Genomic DNA, 14,557 nt, shown 5'->3' with positions numbered 1-14,557 from the left:
AACGCAATCATTCGACAGGCGGAAGAAGATAAATGACGTGAGTCCATCATTGGTAAACCAAAAATTGCAGTAATAGGATGGGATTGTAAATCAATGTTCAATACCGCAGAGATAATAACAAAAATATCTTTCCAATATTTTTTTCAAAAGCGGACATGACCAGAACATATGAGTTAAAGACGCTATTTCAGATTGACATCTATCACAAATAGGATTTATATAGGAATAAAAATGAGCCAATTTATCCTTGGACATATGGGCCCTATGTACGACCTTAAACTGTATTAATGAATGTTTGGCACATATAGATGATGTATTAACTAATTGAAGAATTCTATCCCAATTCTCAATAGGAATAATAAGATTAAATTCTCTGAATCTTTTCACAATATTATGTACTGTAGATGTTGAAAGATCTAAATTCTCTGCAATCTTGCTTTGGGAAATGTTCCTTTTGAACAGACTAACAACTCTCTCATGAATTTTGGCACAAAGGGGTGAGCCACGACCCATCCTTGCTTGCAAAGACTGAGCCTTTGATGGACGGTACTTATATACCCAGTCATGATACCTCACCTGCTACCAGTTAGCCTGCTTAATGTGTAGTCTTCCAAACCAGTGTTACTTGAATATTCTGTGCACTTTTCAATCTTATTTTAACTCTGTCCCAACTTTTGTTGAATGTGTTACAGCCATCAAATTCTAAATTTGTGTATATTTGCAAAATATAATTAAGTTGGTCAGTAAAACTATTGAAAATCTTTTCTTTGTACTTTTGTCAGTTAAATAAAGGTTCACGTGAATTAACATTTCACAGATTTTTGTTTTTATTGCATTTTGGAAAATATCCCAACTTTTCTGGAAATGGGGTTTGTATTTATGGAGTTGGTTTTGAAAGGCCAGTAGGCTTTAAACTGCTGTTTTTTTTTAAAAAAATGTTCCTGCATTGCATTGATGGATGGAAAAGAAATGTACTCCATAATTTTGCACGGTAGCAAACCTAACAACAGATGTTTCCTTTTGAATAATAAGAAAAAAATAAACCATTCTCCCCCCACCCCCCCAATTTTTCCTAAGCATTTCCAATGGTCTGTCTCTACCCAAATTTGCTTGTTCCAATGTTGTGTGGAGTGAAGAGTTCGCATGCTGATTAAGTGACTGCACTGGGGAAAAACGTAGCTAAATGGACTAAGCTGCATAATATTCCCTCTGTTGCTCTTTAATTTTACCTAATGTATTTTGGGAATGAGACAAGCAACATATGATAGATAAAATGTGTCTGGTTATTTTGATTACATTTAATGTTTAGCCTCCCACCCAAGCCCTATGGCTAATGGAGAATGAACAGCGTGCCACTGTGAGGCTAGGTTGAGAGTATGTGGGCAGTGGGCTAATCATCCCTCTTGCAGCTGTGTGATGCCCAACAATCTTTGATTCTTAAATTCTGTAGCCTCTAAGCAGAGCAGAATGCATGGCATAACCAGACCTATGGGCAATGATGTGCCCTTCGCATTGACACATGGCACCTTATAAAGGACTTTTTACCACTTGTGCTAGCGTAAGCCTATATCTTTTGTTTTTAAAAATATGTTTGATTATTATACAAACATTACTTACCAAATTAATTGATTTGGATATCTATTCGTTAAGATTGCTTAAAACGTATACAATGAAATATTAAAAGAAAAACTAGTCTTATCTTCAGAGTGGTTGGCAGCTGAGTGCGGCTGTAGAGAGTATGCCAGCTGTGGTTAGCATACTGCTGAGCAGCTAGATGGAAAAATGTATTGTAACTCTTGGTGTGTAAGTTCTGGAATGTGCTAGAATTGAGGGTGGAGTAAGAGGTTGAGTGTCCCTGTACCTTCCTGTCAGAGACAGATCTGTCTCAATCAAAGCTTGACTATCGGATCAATGACCATTGAACAACACTTGAATTACTTCAAATGAGTTCCTTTGAAGAGTCTGGAGCTAAAGGTCAGAGTTTCAGAAACCACATAGATCATTTACGACAGAGGTGAGGATAACAGTGGGGTAATAAATCTTTTGGAAATCTCTACTGGAATGTGCTATGGAAATTGAATTGATCTAAATTAATGAGCGATAAATTTCTGGATATTAAGAGAATCAAGGAAAAGGGATTTGATGCTGACAATCAACATGATTTTGGTGAAGGACAGAGCCGGCTCAAATGGCTAAATGACCTGGGTTTTTTTTCCCCTCTCATTTTTTACTATTTTACAAAAAATGTCTGATGCTATTTGAGAGATAAATAATTTTTCTGTTGAGATAAATTGATTGTGTCAGTAGTTAATAAACAATTTAGTTGAGTTGATGCTTTTACTTAGTTTGTGAAACCTCTCTACTCTAGCAACTGCCATCAACTTCTATCCCAACTATAATCTGGACCAGAGTTAATGTGATGAAACTGAAAGGAATTTAAAGTAGTGCGTGATGGACATGAGCTCAATAAGTGGCTGAAGGTTTTTGCACTGTGGTATTTATTTCCATGTTCATGATTTGAGAGCCATGAAAATATGCTATGTGTGTCTCCTTTATAGGACCACATCCAATCTCAAAAAGCAGCATAGATGGTATTGAAGTCTCTGGGACTGGTGCAGTACCCTCTTTGCCACCACCCGGTTTACGGCCGCCACCCTTACCACAGTATCCACCATACGCATCTTCAGAATGTAAGTTGCCCTACACTTCTCAAACTCAGGATGATAGTAATTCTTATTTCAAGTGCTTTGATGTGTATAACCAGTGATGTTGGTGTTTTGGTTTATGTAACTATCTGGCTGGATATAAGCCCTCCACCTTTATAGTAATGTATGCTTCCATGAAAACCAAAAATGCTAGAGCCAGTTAAGGCCAGCAAGCACCCATAGGCAATGTTAGTGTTTCAAGTTAATAGATTGTAAAATTGAATTAAGGGTAACTTATGCTGCTGTTTCCACTGATGCTGCAAGATCTTCTGAGTATCTTCTATAATTTTGTTTCTTATTTTCAAATTTTCAGCAGTGTTTAATTTTACATACTTATATTCTTTGAAATTTCAGTGATTTGTTTGCTTTGGTCATGAGCTATTGACGCTTTTGTTTCGTGCATGCAAATTATATGTATTTTATGTTGAATTTCCATCATGACAATGCCAAAAAGATAATCAGATTTCAATGAAGCTGTATTATACAGAATACTATTCAAATCATAAAAACTACTGGAGTTCACATTTTAAAAAAAAGCATCTTATTCTAACATTCCCTTGGAATTAGGGTAGAATACATCCAGTCCAATTTTTTTGTGTTCTGAACTGGCTGATGAGATAAATGTAAAATTGGAGACTATTCCACAAATTGAGCAGGTGGGTAGTTTATGATGATGCAGTCTTTCCGCTGTTCAACCAGGACAATTTTGTGCTCCCTCTGCATGGACTTGGAAGTTCTTTATACAGAAGATCCACCACCTGCCTTCCAATTACCCTTTTGCATCTGACTAGCTTAGGGCCCAGTTTCCAGCAGTCTCTTGGAACTTTCACAGGTTCCTTGAAAAATCTATTAGACTACAATGTTAGGTCTTAAGGGGAATTTAACGTTTTAGAGTATTAATAGGAAAGACACACAATAGTCTGGAAGAATCCTGAGGTTGCTGAATTAAGGGAGTTTTATTGTACCACGTGAAATGTTTTACTTGCACATTGAGCAATCATGAGCTAAGAGTCAGTGGGGATATTGCATTTGTTTCAGGAAGCCTTTAATCATATACGTGAATCATTTTCTCTGCCCACTTGGCAGTCTTTGTGTGACTGAACTGTATAGAGTATCTGCTTTGGAAATCTGGTATCAGGCAGGTGAATAACTCAGTTACAGAGCCAACTGCGTGCACTCAGGCCTTGGCACTGGCAATGTTTGCCTGAGACCATAATACTTTGGTTTGCTTTTCCTTCAAGTGAATTTATCTTGTCTTTGTACCTGATGTTGGTAGTCCACATTATAAAACAAGTAGGAGGGCAGGGATCACTGTTGTATGGTAGGTGTGACATCGTGTGCTTCGAGCACCCCTTTCATTATTCAACCGAAGCATGTGCTAGCATGTTAAACATGATGATTTTCATCATTTTTTAGCTTAGCTGATAAATGATTCCCAAGATGTGGGAAGTGGTCTAGGCTTTCCAGTGTCTCCATGAACTTTTTTTTATCGTTGAAGGATAGTGTTGAAAGGGTTGGACAGAGTAGATGTGGAAAGGCTGTTTCCCTTGGTGGGTGAGTCCAGGACAAGAGGTCACAGTCTTAGAGTTAGAGGGTACCCATTTAAAACAGAGATGAGGAGAAATTTTTTTAGCCAGAGGGTTGTAGATTTATGGAATTCGTTGCCACGTACAGCTGTGGAGGCCCAGTCATTGAGGGTGTTTAAGCAGGAGATTGATAGATATCTAATTAGTCAGGGTATCAAGGGATATGGGAAAAAAGCCAGAAATTGGAACTAGATGGGAGAATAGTTTAGCTCATGGTGGAGTGGCAGAGCAGACTCGATGGGCTGAATGGCCTACTTCTGCTCCTTTGTCTTGTGATCTTGTTGTGCAGTAAGATGACAAGCTTTGGGCTTTGGTTATGAGGTCATTGAGAAAATAGCCCATGTGCTTCAGTGAAAGAGTCAGAGATTGCTTGGAGACTGGCTTCTGAACATGTATTGATGTATGCAATGTCTACATCGTCATTACATAACAAACTTTACCCAATTTAATTACTCCAGAATTTATTCTGATTTAGTTGTACCTGCTATCAAAACTAGCATATTGGTATTGGAAAGGTAGGAATACGCTCTGCAGCCTATTATTTTCCAATTTCAACGACTACAAACAAAAATCTGTCCTCTGGTTTTGGGAAATGTGCAGTTTATAGATAGAATACTTGATGCCACACTTTGGTCTCATTCTCCCTTGATACCAGGAGGTGCCCACCTTGCCATTAGATGTAGTTCATGTTTGGTTTGGATCTAAGTCATCCTGGTAAATGTAATGGAGCAATGTGTATAATAGGGGAGAAATGGAAAGCAAAACACAAAGGGAACTTGTGATTTATATACTTTAACATAATTATAGTGGTTGAGCTGAATTTTATCCCTCCTGAGGCCTGTACTTCACTTCATTTATGCTGAACTTTTGCAGTAAGATACAGTGAATTTGATCAGATTTATTTTGGACTTGGTTATTGACCTGTATTTTAAGAACATTCGACTTGGTGGCAGAATTAAGTTATTTGGCCCATCAAGTCTGCTTCACCATTCCATCATCGCTGATTTATTATCACTATCAAACTCATTCTCTTGGCCTTCTCCCCATAACCTTTGACCATCACAAACCTATTAATCACCTCTTTAAAGATACTCAATAACTTGACTTCCAATGCCATCTGCTGCAATGAATTCCACAGATTCACAATGGCTGGTTATTTCCATTTGAAAGGGACTTCTTTCTATGCTGAGGCTGTGCCCTCTGGTCCTAGACTGTCACACAATTGGAAACACCTCTCCATACCCAGAGTTTTCAATGTCAAGTAGGTTTCACTGAGATTCCCCCTCATTCTTTTAAACTCCAGGGAGAAAGTGGCAGTCATAGAAGTCAAGGCAAAATGAGTGTATGTAACATCAACGGCTCATCGTAAATTTAGAATTGGTTCCATTGGCTGGAATTGCTCCTGACATAACAAAGACGTTATAAGTATTGGCAATCTCAGCCATAATGTATTGCTACAGGAGTTCCACAGAGCAGTGTGCTAAATCCAATTAGAATGTGGTTATCAATAGAGTGTTTACTGATGATTGTTCAGTGCTTAGTTCTGTGTACAACTCCTTGGTAAATAGCCCCTCCCTCCATGTAGCGTGGTGTGGATAACACTCGGGCATAGGTTGAAGGGAAGTATGTAACATTGTCACTATACAACTCAAACATGAGGAGATCTGCAGATGCCAGAAATTCAAACAATGCACACAAAATGCTGGTGGAACGCAGCAGGTCAGGCACCATCGAAAGGAAGAAGAACAGTCGACATTTCGGGCCGAGACCCTTCATCAGGACTAACTGAAGAGATAGTAAGAGATTTGAAAGGGGGAGGGGGAGATCCGAAATAATGATAGGAGAAGACAGGAGGGGGAGGAATGAAGCTAAGAGCTGGAAAGTTGATTGGCAAAAGGGATACAGAGCTGGAAAAGGAGAGGATCATGGGATGGGAGGCCTGGGGAGAAAGAAAGGGGCAGGGGAGCACCAGAGGAAGATGGAGAGCAGGCAAGGAATTATTCTGAGAAAGACAGAGAGAGAAAGGGGGTGGGGAGAGAGAGAGAGAGAGTGTGTGTGTGTGTGTGTGTGTGTGTGAGAGAGAGAGAGAGAGAATAATCAATAAATAAATGATGGAGTAAGAAGGGGAAGAGGGGCATTAACGGAAGTTAGAGAAATCAATGTTCATGCCATCAGGTTGTAGGCTACCCAGTCGGAATATAAGGTGTTGTTCCTTCAACTTGAGTGTGGCCTCATCTTGACAGTAGAGGAGGCCATGGATTGACATATCAGAATGGGAATGGGATGTGGAATTAAAATGTGTGGCTACTGGGAGATCCTGCTTTCTTTGGCGGACAGAGCTTGGGTGTTTAGTATAATGGTCTCCCAGTCTGTGTCGGGTCTTGCCAATGCATAGAAGGCCGCACCGGGAACACGGGACGCAATATATCACACCAGCCGACTCAGAGGTGAAGTTCGCCTCACCTGGAAGGACTATCCGGGGCCCTGAATGGTGGTGAGGGAGGAAGTGTAAGGGCAGGTGTAGCACTTGTTCTGATTGCAAGGATAGGTACTGGGAGGGAGATCAGTGGGAATGGATGGAGGGGGGAGATGAATGGACAAGGGAGTGATCCCTGCGGAAAGCAGAAAGAGCGGGAGAGGGAAAGACGTGCTTGGTGGTGGGATCCTGTTGGAGGTGGTGCCCCTCCTGTCATCTATCATTTTGGATCTCCCCCTCCCCCTCCCACTTTCAAATCTCTTACTATCTCTTCTTTCAGTCCTGACGAAGGGTCTCGGCCTGAAACATCGACTGTAGTTCCTATAGATGCTGCCTGGCCTTGCTGTGTTCCACCAGCATTTTGTGTGTGTCGCTATACAACTACCTGGAAACAACTATTTTTGCCGAGCTCTCCAATATCAAAGTCCTTTAGGAGATGGGACTAACTATTTGATGACCAACGTAACTTAGTTTGCTCCATATATACCTTGAAAGTTGGTCACCTTACATTGAGTGGCTCACTTCTTGTTTTTCCCCAGGTCTTTTGGCTATTTGTAAGTTACGCCAGTAAAGTAATTTTATTCCTTTTAGTTATCTAGTTGGATGATGATGACATGAAGATTGGTGGAGGGGCAAGTAGTGTTGAGGAAATGAGTAGGCTGCAGAAAGATGTAGACAGATTAGGAGAATAAGCAAGGAAGTGGGAAATGAAATACAATGTTGGACAATGTATGGTCATGCACTTTGGTAGTAGAAATAACTGTGCAGACTTATTTTCTAAACTGGGAGAAAATCCAAAAATCTGAGATGTGAAAGGACTTGGAAGTCCTTGTGCAGAATGCCCTAAAGGTTAACTTGCAGGTTGATTCAGTGGTGAGGAAGGCAAATAAAATGTTAGCATTCATTTTAAGAGGCCTTGAATACAAGGACAGGGGTGTGATGCCAAGGCTTTATAAGGCACTGGTGAGGTCTCACCTTGAGTATTGTGAATAGTTTTGGGCTCTTCATCTAAGAAAAGATGTGCTGGCATTGGAGATGGTTCAGAGGAGGTTCATACGGATGATTCCGGGAATGAGAGGGTTATCATACGAGGTACATTTGATGTCTCTGGGTCTGTACTCGCTGGAATTTAGAAGAATGAGGGGATCTCATTGAAAACTTTCAAATGTTGAAAGGCTTAGACAGAGTAGCTGTGGAAAGGATGTTTCCCATGGTGGGGGAGTCTAGGACAAGGGCACAGCCTCAGGATAGAGGGGCGTCCATTCAAAACATAGATGTGGAGAAATATCTTAAGCCAGAGCCTGGTGAATTTGTGAAATTTGTTATCACAGGCAGCTGTGGACGCCAAGCCACAGGGTGTATTTAAGGCAGAGATTGATAGGTTCTTGATTGCAAATGGCATCAAAGGTTATGGGTGGGAAGGCCAGGGAATGGGATTGAAGGGGAAAAAGGATCAGCCATGATTGAATGGCAGAGCAGACTCGATGGGCCAAATGGCCTAGTTGTGCTCCAATATCTTATGGTCTTGTGTAAGTCCAACCATATTCCTGAAGATTTGGCACCATCTTGATCAAAATGAACATCACCTCCTCCATTCTAAATACCACTACCTCTGCCTCTAGCTCACTGTGGATCCTATGTACACCAGAACAGACAGCAGGATTTCTGCAAGATTTCTTCAATTGCAGCAGCTTGATTGACATTTTTTTAACCTTGAAGTTTAGGGCCACAGTTGTATGGGAAGAGAACCAACCGCCCTTCCCTCCTGATTTGGAACCATGTTGTTAGTGGGTTTAAACCCTGGTATGCTTTACCTAAGCCTGAGGGTGAGTCTTCTCCAGAAGTCTGCAGTTGTTCAGTAAACTGTCAAGAACCGGTCAAAACCAAGAATTACTGACAATATTCTGTAAATGAATAAAAGAGAAACATTGGCATATTCTGTCTGATTCTTAAAAAGAGAAATTCCTCTTTCTCTATAAAATCTATTGGATAACTTTCAAATTAATAGTTTTTGTGCTCACTGCAAACTCAAAGCTATATTCAAACTTTTAAATTCATAAGATTGAACAAAAACTATAATTAGAAGTTGCTAAGGCAATTGGGTCAATCATTCTAATTTTCAATCTCACCAGCAAGCGTGCTTAAGCAATTTAATTTGTATTTTAATTTCTCTAAAAGTAATAATTTTAAATTCCTAATAGGCTGACACAGTATTACTGAATTCCACACTTAATTGCAATCTGTACTTAACAAAATGAGTTGCTTCTGTTTCAGATAACTATGAGCCTGATGGATATAATCCAGAAGCTCCCAGTATTACTGCTGGTGCTAGGCCTCAATATCGACACTACATTCCACGAGTTCAAACAGAGCGTCCTAATCTGATTGGATTAACATCCAGTACTATGGATGGTCCTCAGCGCGGTAAGAGATTGCCTGCTATGAACTGCAATGATGTTAGCTGTTTATTATTTGCCAAGTTGTGATGGTTCAGAATTTATAGTGGAAGATTAAATTTTTCAACCAGTTAAGGTTTCTGTGAGCCTGTTCAAGCCTTTGGATTTGTTTTTTACAGTTGGCCTGTTTCTAACAAACAAACAAACAGTGAAGTTATTGGGGGGAAAAAATAGTTATTCTTAACAAGACAGTTTTTGAACATGTTTATTAAACAAATTAAGCATGTTAATTATATTCCCAATTAGTAAAATAAACCACATTTTCCTAAGTTTCATTAGAGAATATCACTTTAAATAATAAATTGAGTTGTGTTGTTACTGTCACTCGTCTGAAAGGACCAAAGTAAATTTGGACGTTTTCGTGCAAGCTTTTATTAAAGTGATTATGTAACTGAAGTTTCTGCAGTACATTGCAACTACTAAATCCAACTATATTAAACTTGAGCAGTCAGATTATTTAATTGATTTATTGTTGTTGAATTTTGGATTATTTAGTTTTTGAATTTTTATTATATACATTTATAAGATGGTGAGGACAACTATTATTTTCTTAAATTGAATAAAAGCTCAACAGTTTATTGAAACACTAAGTAATAGGTTTGAATGCTTCTTACTGTTTGAAACTCAGCTAGTTCAGCTAGCATTTGTTTGTGAGAGAAGGGGTAGTGAAAATCCAATTCAAAAGACCTGTTAAAAATGAAATCACTTTCAATTTATTTAGGGTAAATCTTTTCTCCATTCAGATTTCCATGTTAATTGGTGTGGTTAAATTACAGGGCCTTTTGCTTTTAAGGGTTGCCTTGCTTGAATTTTGCCTAGAATTAACTGCAGCTGTCTGCAACCATGAACTTCATAGGATGAGCCTGGATCATTGCCATTCAGTGGGACTGTGTCACACCACAAATTTTTCATAGAAATATTTCAGTGGAAAATACCTTTGACCACAGAGCAATCAGGTAGTGGCCTGTGTAATAAATCCTGAAGTCCCCGAAGGAGGAGACTGTGGGTTGAGTCCAGAAGCAGTTTGTCAAAAGATACTTGGCAGAGTGCCTCATCACCAAAACTTGCTGTAACCTCGACTGAGCCTTCCCTTTTGGACATTTTGTGTATAGCCAAAATCTCAGCTCCACCATGTGCTACCCTTGAGACCACTTGCAGTGTGAATGAGACAGTTATCCACTTCCTTGTGGGGTGTGTGCTTGTATAGAAGGTCTGGATAGAGCTGCAGTGGTTTTTGTTGAGGTTCATCCGAATTGCTAATTCTGGGCCAAATGTGTAGCACATCTATTACTCTACCCAAAACTTGCTGGTCTTTCAGTCTGGAGAACTGACAAAAATAAAATGCTGTCAAGCAGTGTGCAGATGAACCTACTGAAGCTTGGATCTGTGGTGAAAGTCTCAAGTCTGGCCTTGCCAGCTTTGAACGCTGAGTAACTGGGCTGTCAGAGATTTCTCTGCAATATTTGAGGGTAAAATATTCATGATTTTCTGTTACTTAAAATGACCAAATCCATGTGATTTGCATACTTTTTTCTTAACATTTTTAGTACCTACAAAAGTGAATCAAGTAGACGCCTGTCTAGCTGCAACTGCCAGCAACAATGCATCACGTGTAGTCATTGAACCAGAGTCCAGGAAGAGAACTGTTGTAGCTATGGATGGGCCACCAATGAAAAAGTTCTGGATGGAAAAGTAAGGTTGCTTTGTTACTCATGGTTTTGTTTTTTGTTCATGTTTTGCAAAGAGGGCTAAAGTGTAATCTTTTTATTTAGCTTTTATGGAGTAGAAATGCTGTCAAGTTACTTAAATGGGCAAATAGATATTAAGAGCCAGATTATAATTTTCATGGGTTCCTGCAGTCAGTGGAGAGTATTGCAACATGCTGTATTAGTTTTGCCTAGATTTGCGTACTCATATGCTTTCAATTAAAATCATTGGTGATGAGCGCAAGTATTTTTATACTTTTTATACTAATTTATAAATTGTTTCATGGTGAGGCTAGTTGATTATGGAAAGCACAAGTAGAAATGGGAATGACCCCTGCTTGCCACCCACACACCACTGTCTTCCACACCTGAGCCTGCTTCACCATTTGATGAGATACTATATCTGAAGTCCATTTTCCAACTCCTATCCACATCTCCTTTGATTCTTTTATGCTCAAATCCATCAAATTCATTTCTTAAAGGAATTTCTTCTTGTCTCAGTCCAAAATAAGCAATCGTTTATCTGAGTTCTCCAAGCAATACATATATCCTATCAATCCCTTTTGGATATTTTTTCACTAATATCGCTTTTTCTTTTAGTTTTCTAAGCTCAAGTGAGTATTGGTTATTTTAAGTCAATCATACCTTATAGAAAACACATTCAATGTATGCACTTCAACAGGAGAGAAGTCTACAGCTTACTGAATCAGAAAGGCTTGCAGAAATCAAGCTTTCTCAACAGAGTTCTGTACAAGTATTGGTTTGTGTAGATGTGGTCGGCCAAATGACCAATTTCTGTACTGTTTAACTAATATATGGCCAGGTTTTCTTACTCTTTTACAATGTATCATTCATCTTCTGAGTTGCTCAATGAGCCTGCAAATTACCTTGCTGCATTTCATGAACCAGGAGGCCAAGATCCTGCTGCATGTCAACATTTATTGACTTTTATTTTTTTTGGAGGGGAGGGGGAATTTGTTTTTCTGTTTCTCTTGCTGAAGTGCACTAATCATTATTTTACTGCCCACTCCCTCCTCCACCACCACATTCACTTTATCACTCTACATCCCTTTGAAGATTCCTTGGTTCCTCTCTAGCTTGTGTTCCACTCAATTTTATATCATAAGCAAATTTAACATTTCATGTAGCTATGATCTATGTGGCATCTCTTGATTCTCAACTAACCTGAAAAATGTTCTCGTGCTCCTGTTTTGATTTATCCTTTAGCACAACCAACTTGTGGACGTATTATCCAAACTCCATTACTCAATTTATGACATACCTTCTACAATAAGTGCAGAATATTTAGAATCAAAAAATTTCATGACACGTCAGTGGTATTAAACCTGATAATGATTTCTTGCTGGTTTACTCTCATTTTAATTTTATTCCTCTTGATACTTTAATTATTTCAATCCAACAACATTGTCATCCTCCCATTTGGTCTAATGCTCACCATATTCTCCTTGTAATCTTTTGTTGGATCATATTTTCTGTGAGATTTTTAATTTTAGCTCTTGGAAAATCTGATTCTAAATATTCAGCACCATTTAAGTTCAGAACTTTTTCTCAAGCCATATTTAAAAAATTCTCTCATTGTGATAATATTTCTCTGGGGAATCCATTACAGTGTAATTACTAATTAACCCCAGCTCATTACGCAAGAGAATTTCTTCAAACAACCTGTTCCTGAGTTGATTTCATGACATATCTCTTTAAGGAAATTGTCCCAGGTGCATTCTCTGACCTTGTCCTCCAGATTACATTTGGCAACTTGATTTGCTAAGTCACAATTTTAAAGTAACCCTAGTACAAATCTCATGTCTTGTTTAATGTTCTTTCTAACACTCTTGTTATGTTTATTAGGTGTGTGATGGCAGATGTTCCAATATACACCTGGTCCTTCCTTCCCTCCATGTGCATTGATTCTGCTTAATGTTATTCTCAGCCAGGATTGTTCTCTACTACTCTGCTTAATTCTTTTATTTTTCAGACCTTTCTCATAAAATTATTTTTCATTTGTCTGCCCTTTCTTGAGTGTCATGAAAATTGGAATATTTAATTTTCAGCCTCCGACTAAACTGTGGCTACTTAATTTGTTATGGGCTTTGTGCATTGATTATTTAATTTTGCCATATTTCTTTGATTTAACTTATACCACCATTCCTTCTTTGCTTCTTTTCACAGTTTTCATCATATTGTCCTGATCTGCTTATCTATACCTTTCTTTTGAACACTCCTTTCTCTCACCCCTGTAGTTTGTAGTCTGAGTTGCGTGATTCCCTAGAAAAAAAACACTCTGCTGGCTTAAATGAAACTTTTCCTAGCAAATTAATATGTTTCTAGTACTATAGTCAGTATCCTATAAATTGTAGCTTCTGTTTCTTCCTTCACTCTTTTTTGAGTTACTCTTTCAACTCTGCCAATTTGTTTATGATTCTGGTAGCAATGCAGAACTGCAGTTCAACTGTGACCCTCTGTTAAACTCACTGAATGGGACCCTATTCCTAATTTTATCTGCACTGTTGGCCCCTATGTTGACCGCAGTAACTGAATCTTTCCCCTCCGCCTTTGCCTTTGAGGCAATGTCCTTAACCTTGGCAAAATGCCTTTGAAATAGTCAGTCGCAGCTGTGAAAAACAGCTTCAATGCCCTAATTGTACTGTGCATGTAAACATCGTAACATAATATGTGCATTGGTGAACTCTTGGTTCAAAGAATTAGCTAAAGTAATGATTTTTGCACTTCACCTGAACTTGCTAATGCAACATATTTGTTATGCTTGCTAATCTTTTAGATTTAAATGTACCTCCTTTGTTTGCCAGATTGTTGTCGTATTTTTGTTTTGCACATTGTAGTGCTATATATTAATGCAGTTCATTTAAACTTTCTGGATCAGTAATTTCATTTTCTTTTGCAGTGTTATATTTTCAGACACTGTACATTTTAATAGCCGTAATTGGAAAGTAAAAACAGATTATTCCTTTATACAAAACTTACATTTGACATTAGATTTCACTTTGACACAACTAAACTTAACTATAGGCTTGTGTTCAAAGCAGATCCTTAACCAAATGTGAAAGTCTTGAATTCTAGGTGCTACTTTGTAAATGCTACATTCTTTTTAAAAATTGGCAGGCAGCCTTTTAACCATCAAAACAAGCAAGGTTTTCAGAAGAAAATACAACATGCATATGATAACACAAAGCTGGAGGTTCGCAAGATCCCAAGGGAAATGAACACCATTACCCAGCTGAATGAGCATTTCAGTAAATTTGGTACTATTGTCAACATTCAGGTAAGAAGGCTGGTTAGAGATAATTCATGGAAACTTTCTGTTTAATTGGTGCAGTAAACAGCAGTGCAACTCATTTTATAAAGAGCAGCGATATGAACAGTATTTGTATCTTCATGATTACCTGCTGTCAAGTGAAGGGCTATTTCAAGATTAGGGTTTGGAATAAGTGTACTTTTGATCTCCATCTGTACATTAAATTAGGGAAAATCTAATTTGTACGTTTAAATATATTTCCTGCTCTGCACCATTAGTGTGCGTTGACATCAACCTGTCAAAATTGACTTCAGTGATAAGTTTTACTTTGCATCACGTTATTCTTGTATCGCAGTC

At 38.5% G+C, this 14,557-nt stretch overlaps 1 protein-coding gene across 2 annotated transcripts in view; it reads left to right on the top strand.

Moving 5' to 3' along the window:
* The window catches only part of rbm27 (RNA binding motif protein 27), a 139,869-nt gene that overhangs the window by 56,339 nt on the left and 68,973 nt on the right, over positions 1-14,557 (top strand). For both annotated transcript variants that reach the window (XM_059990488.1, XM_059990487.1), the window contains exons 8-11: positions 2,559-2,690; positions 9,042-9,191; positions 10,771-10,915; positions 14,068-14,227. In XM_059990488.1, the coding sequence (XP_059846471.1) occupies positions 2,559-2,690; positions 9,042-9,191; positions 10,771-10,915; positions 14,068-14,227 (587 nt within the window). The remainder of the gene's footprint in view (positions 1-2,558; positions 2,691-9,041; positions 9,192-10,770; positions 10,916-14,067; positions 14,228-14,557) is intronic.

Source organism: Hypanus sabinus, chromosome 15 (genome assembly GCF_030144855.1).
Source record: "Hypanus sabinus isolate sHypSab1 chromosome 15, sHypSab1.hap1, whole genome shotgun sequence".
Taxonomy (NCBI): Eukaryota; Metazoa; Chordata; class Chondrichthyes; order Myliobatiformes; family Dasyatidae; genus Hypanus; species Hypanus sabinus.
The sequence above is the reverse complement of the archived record's forward strand: the minus strand, read 5'-3'. Positions and strand labels throughout refer to the sequence as shown.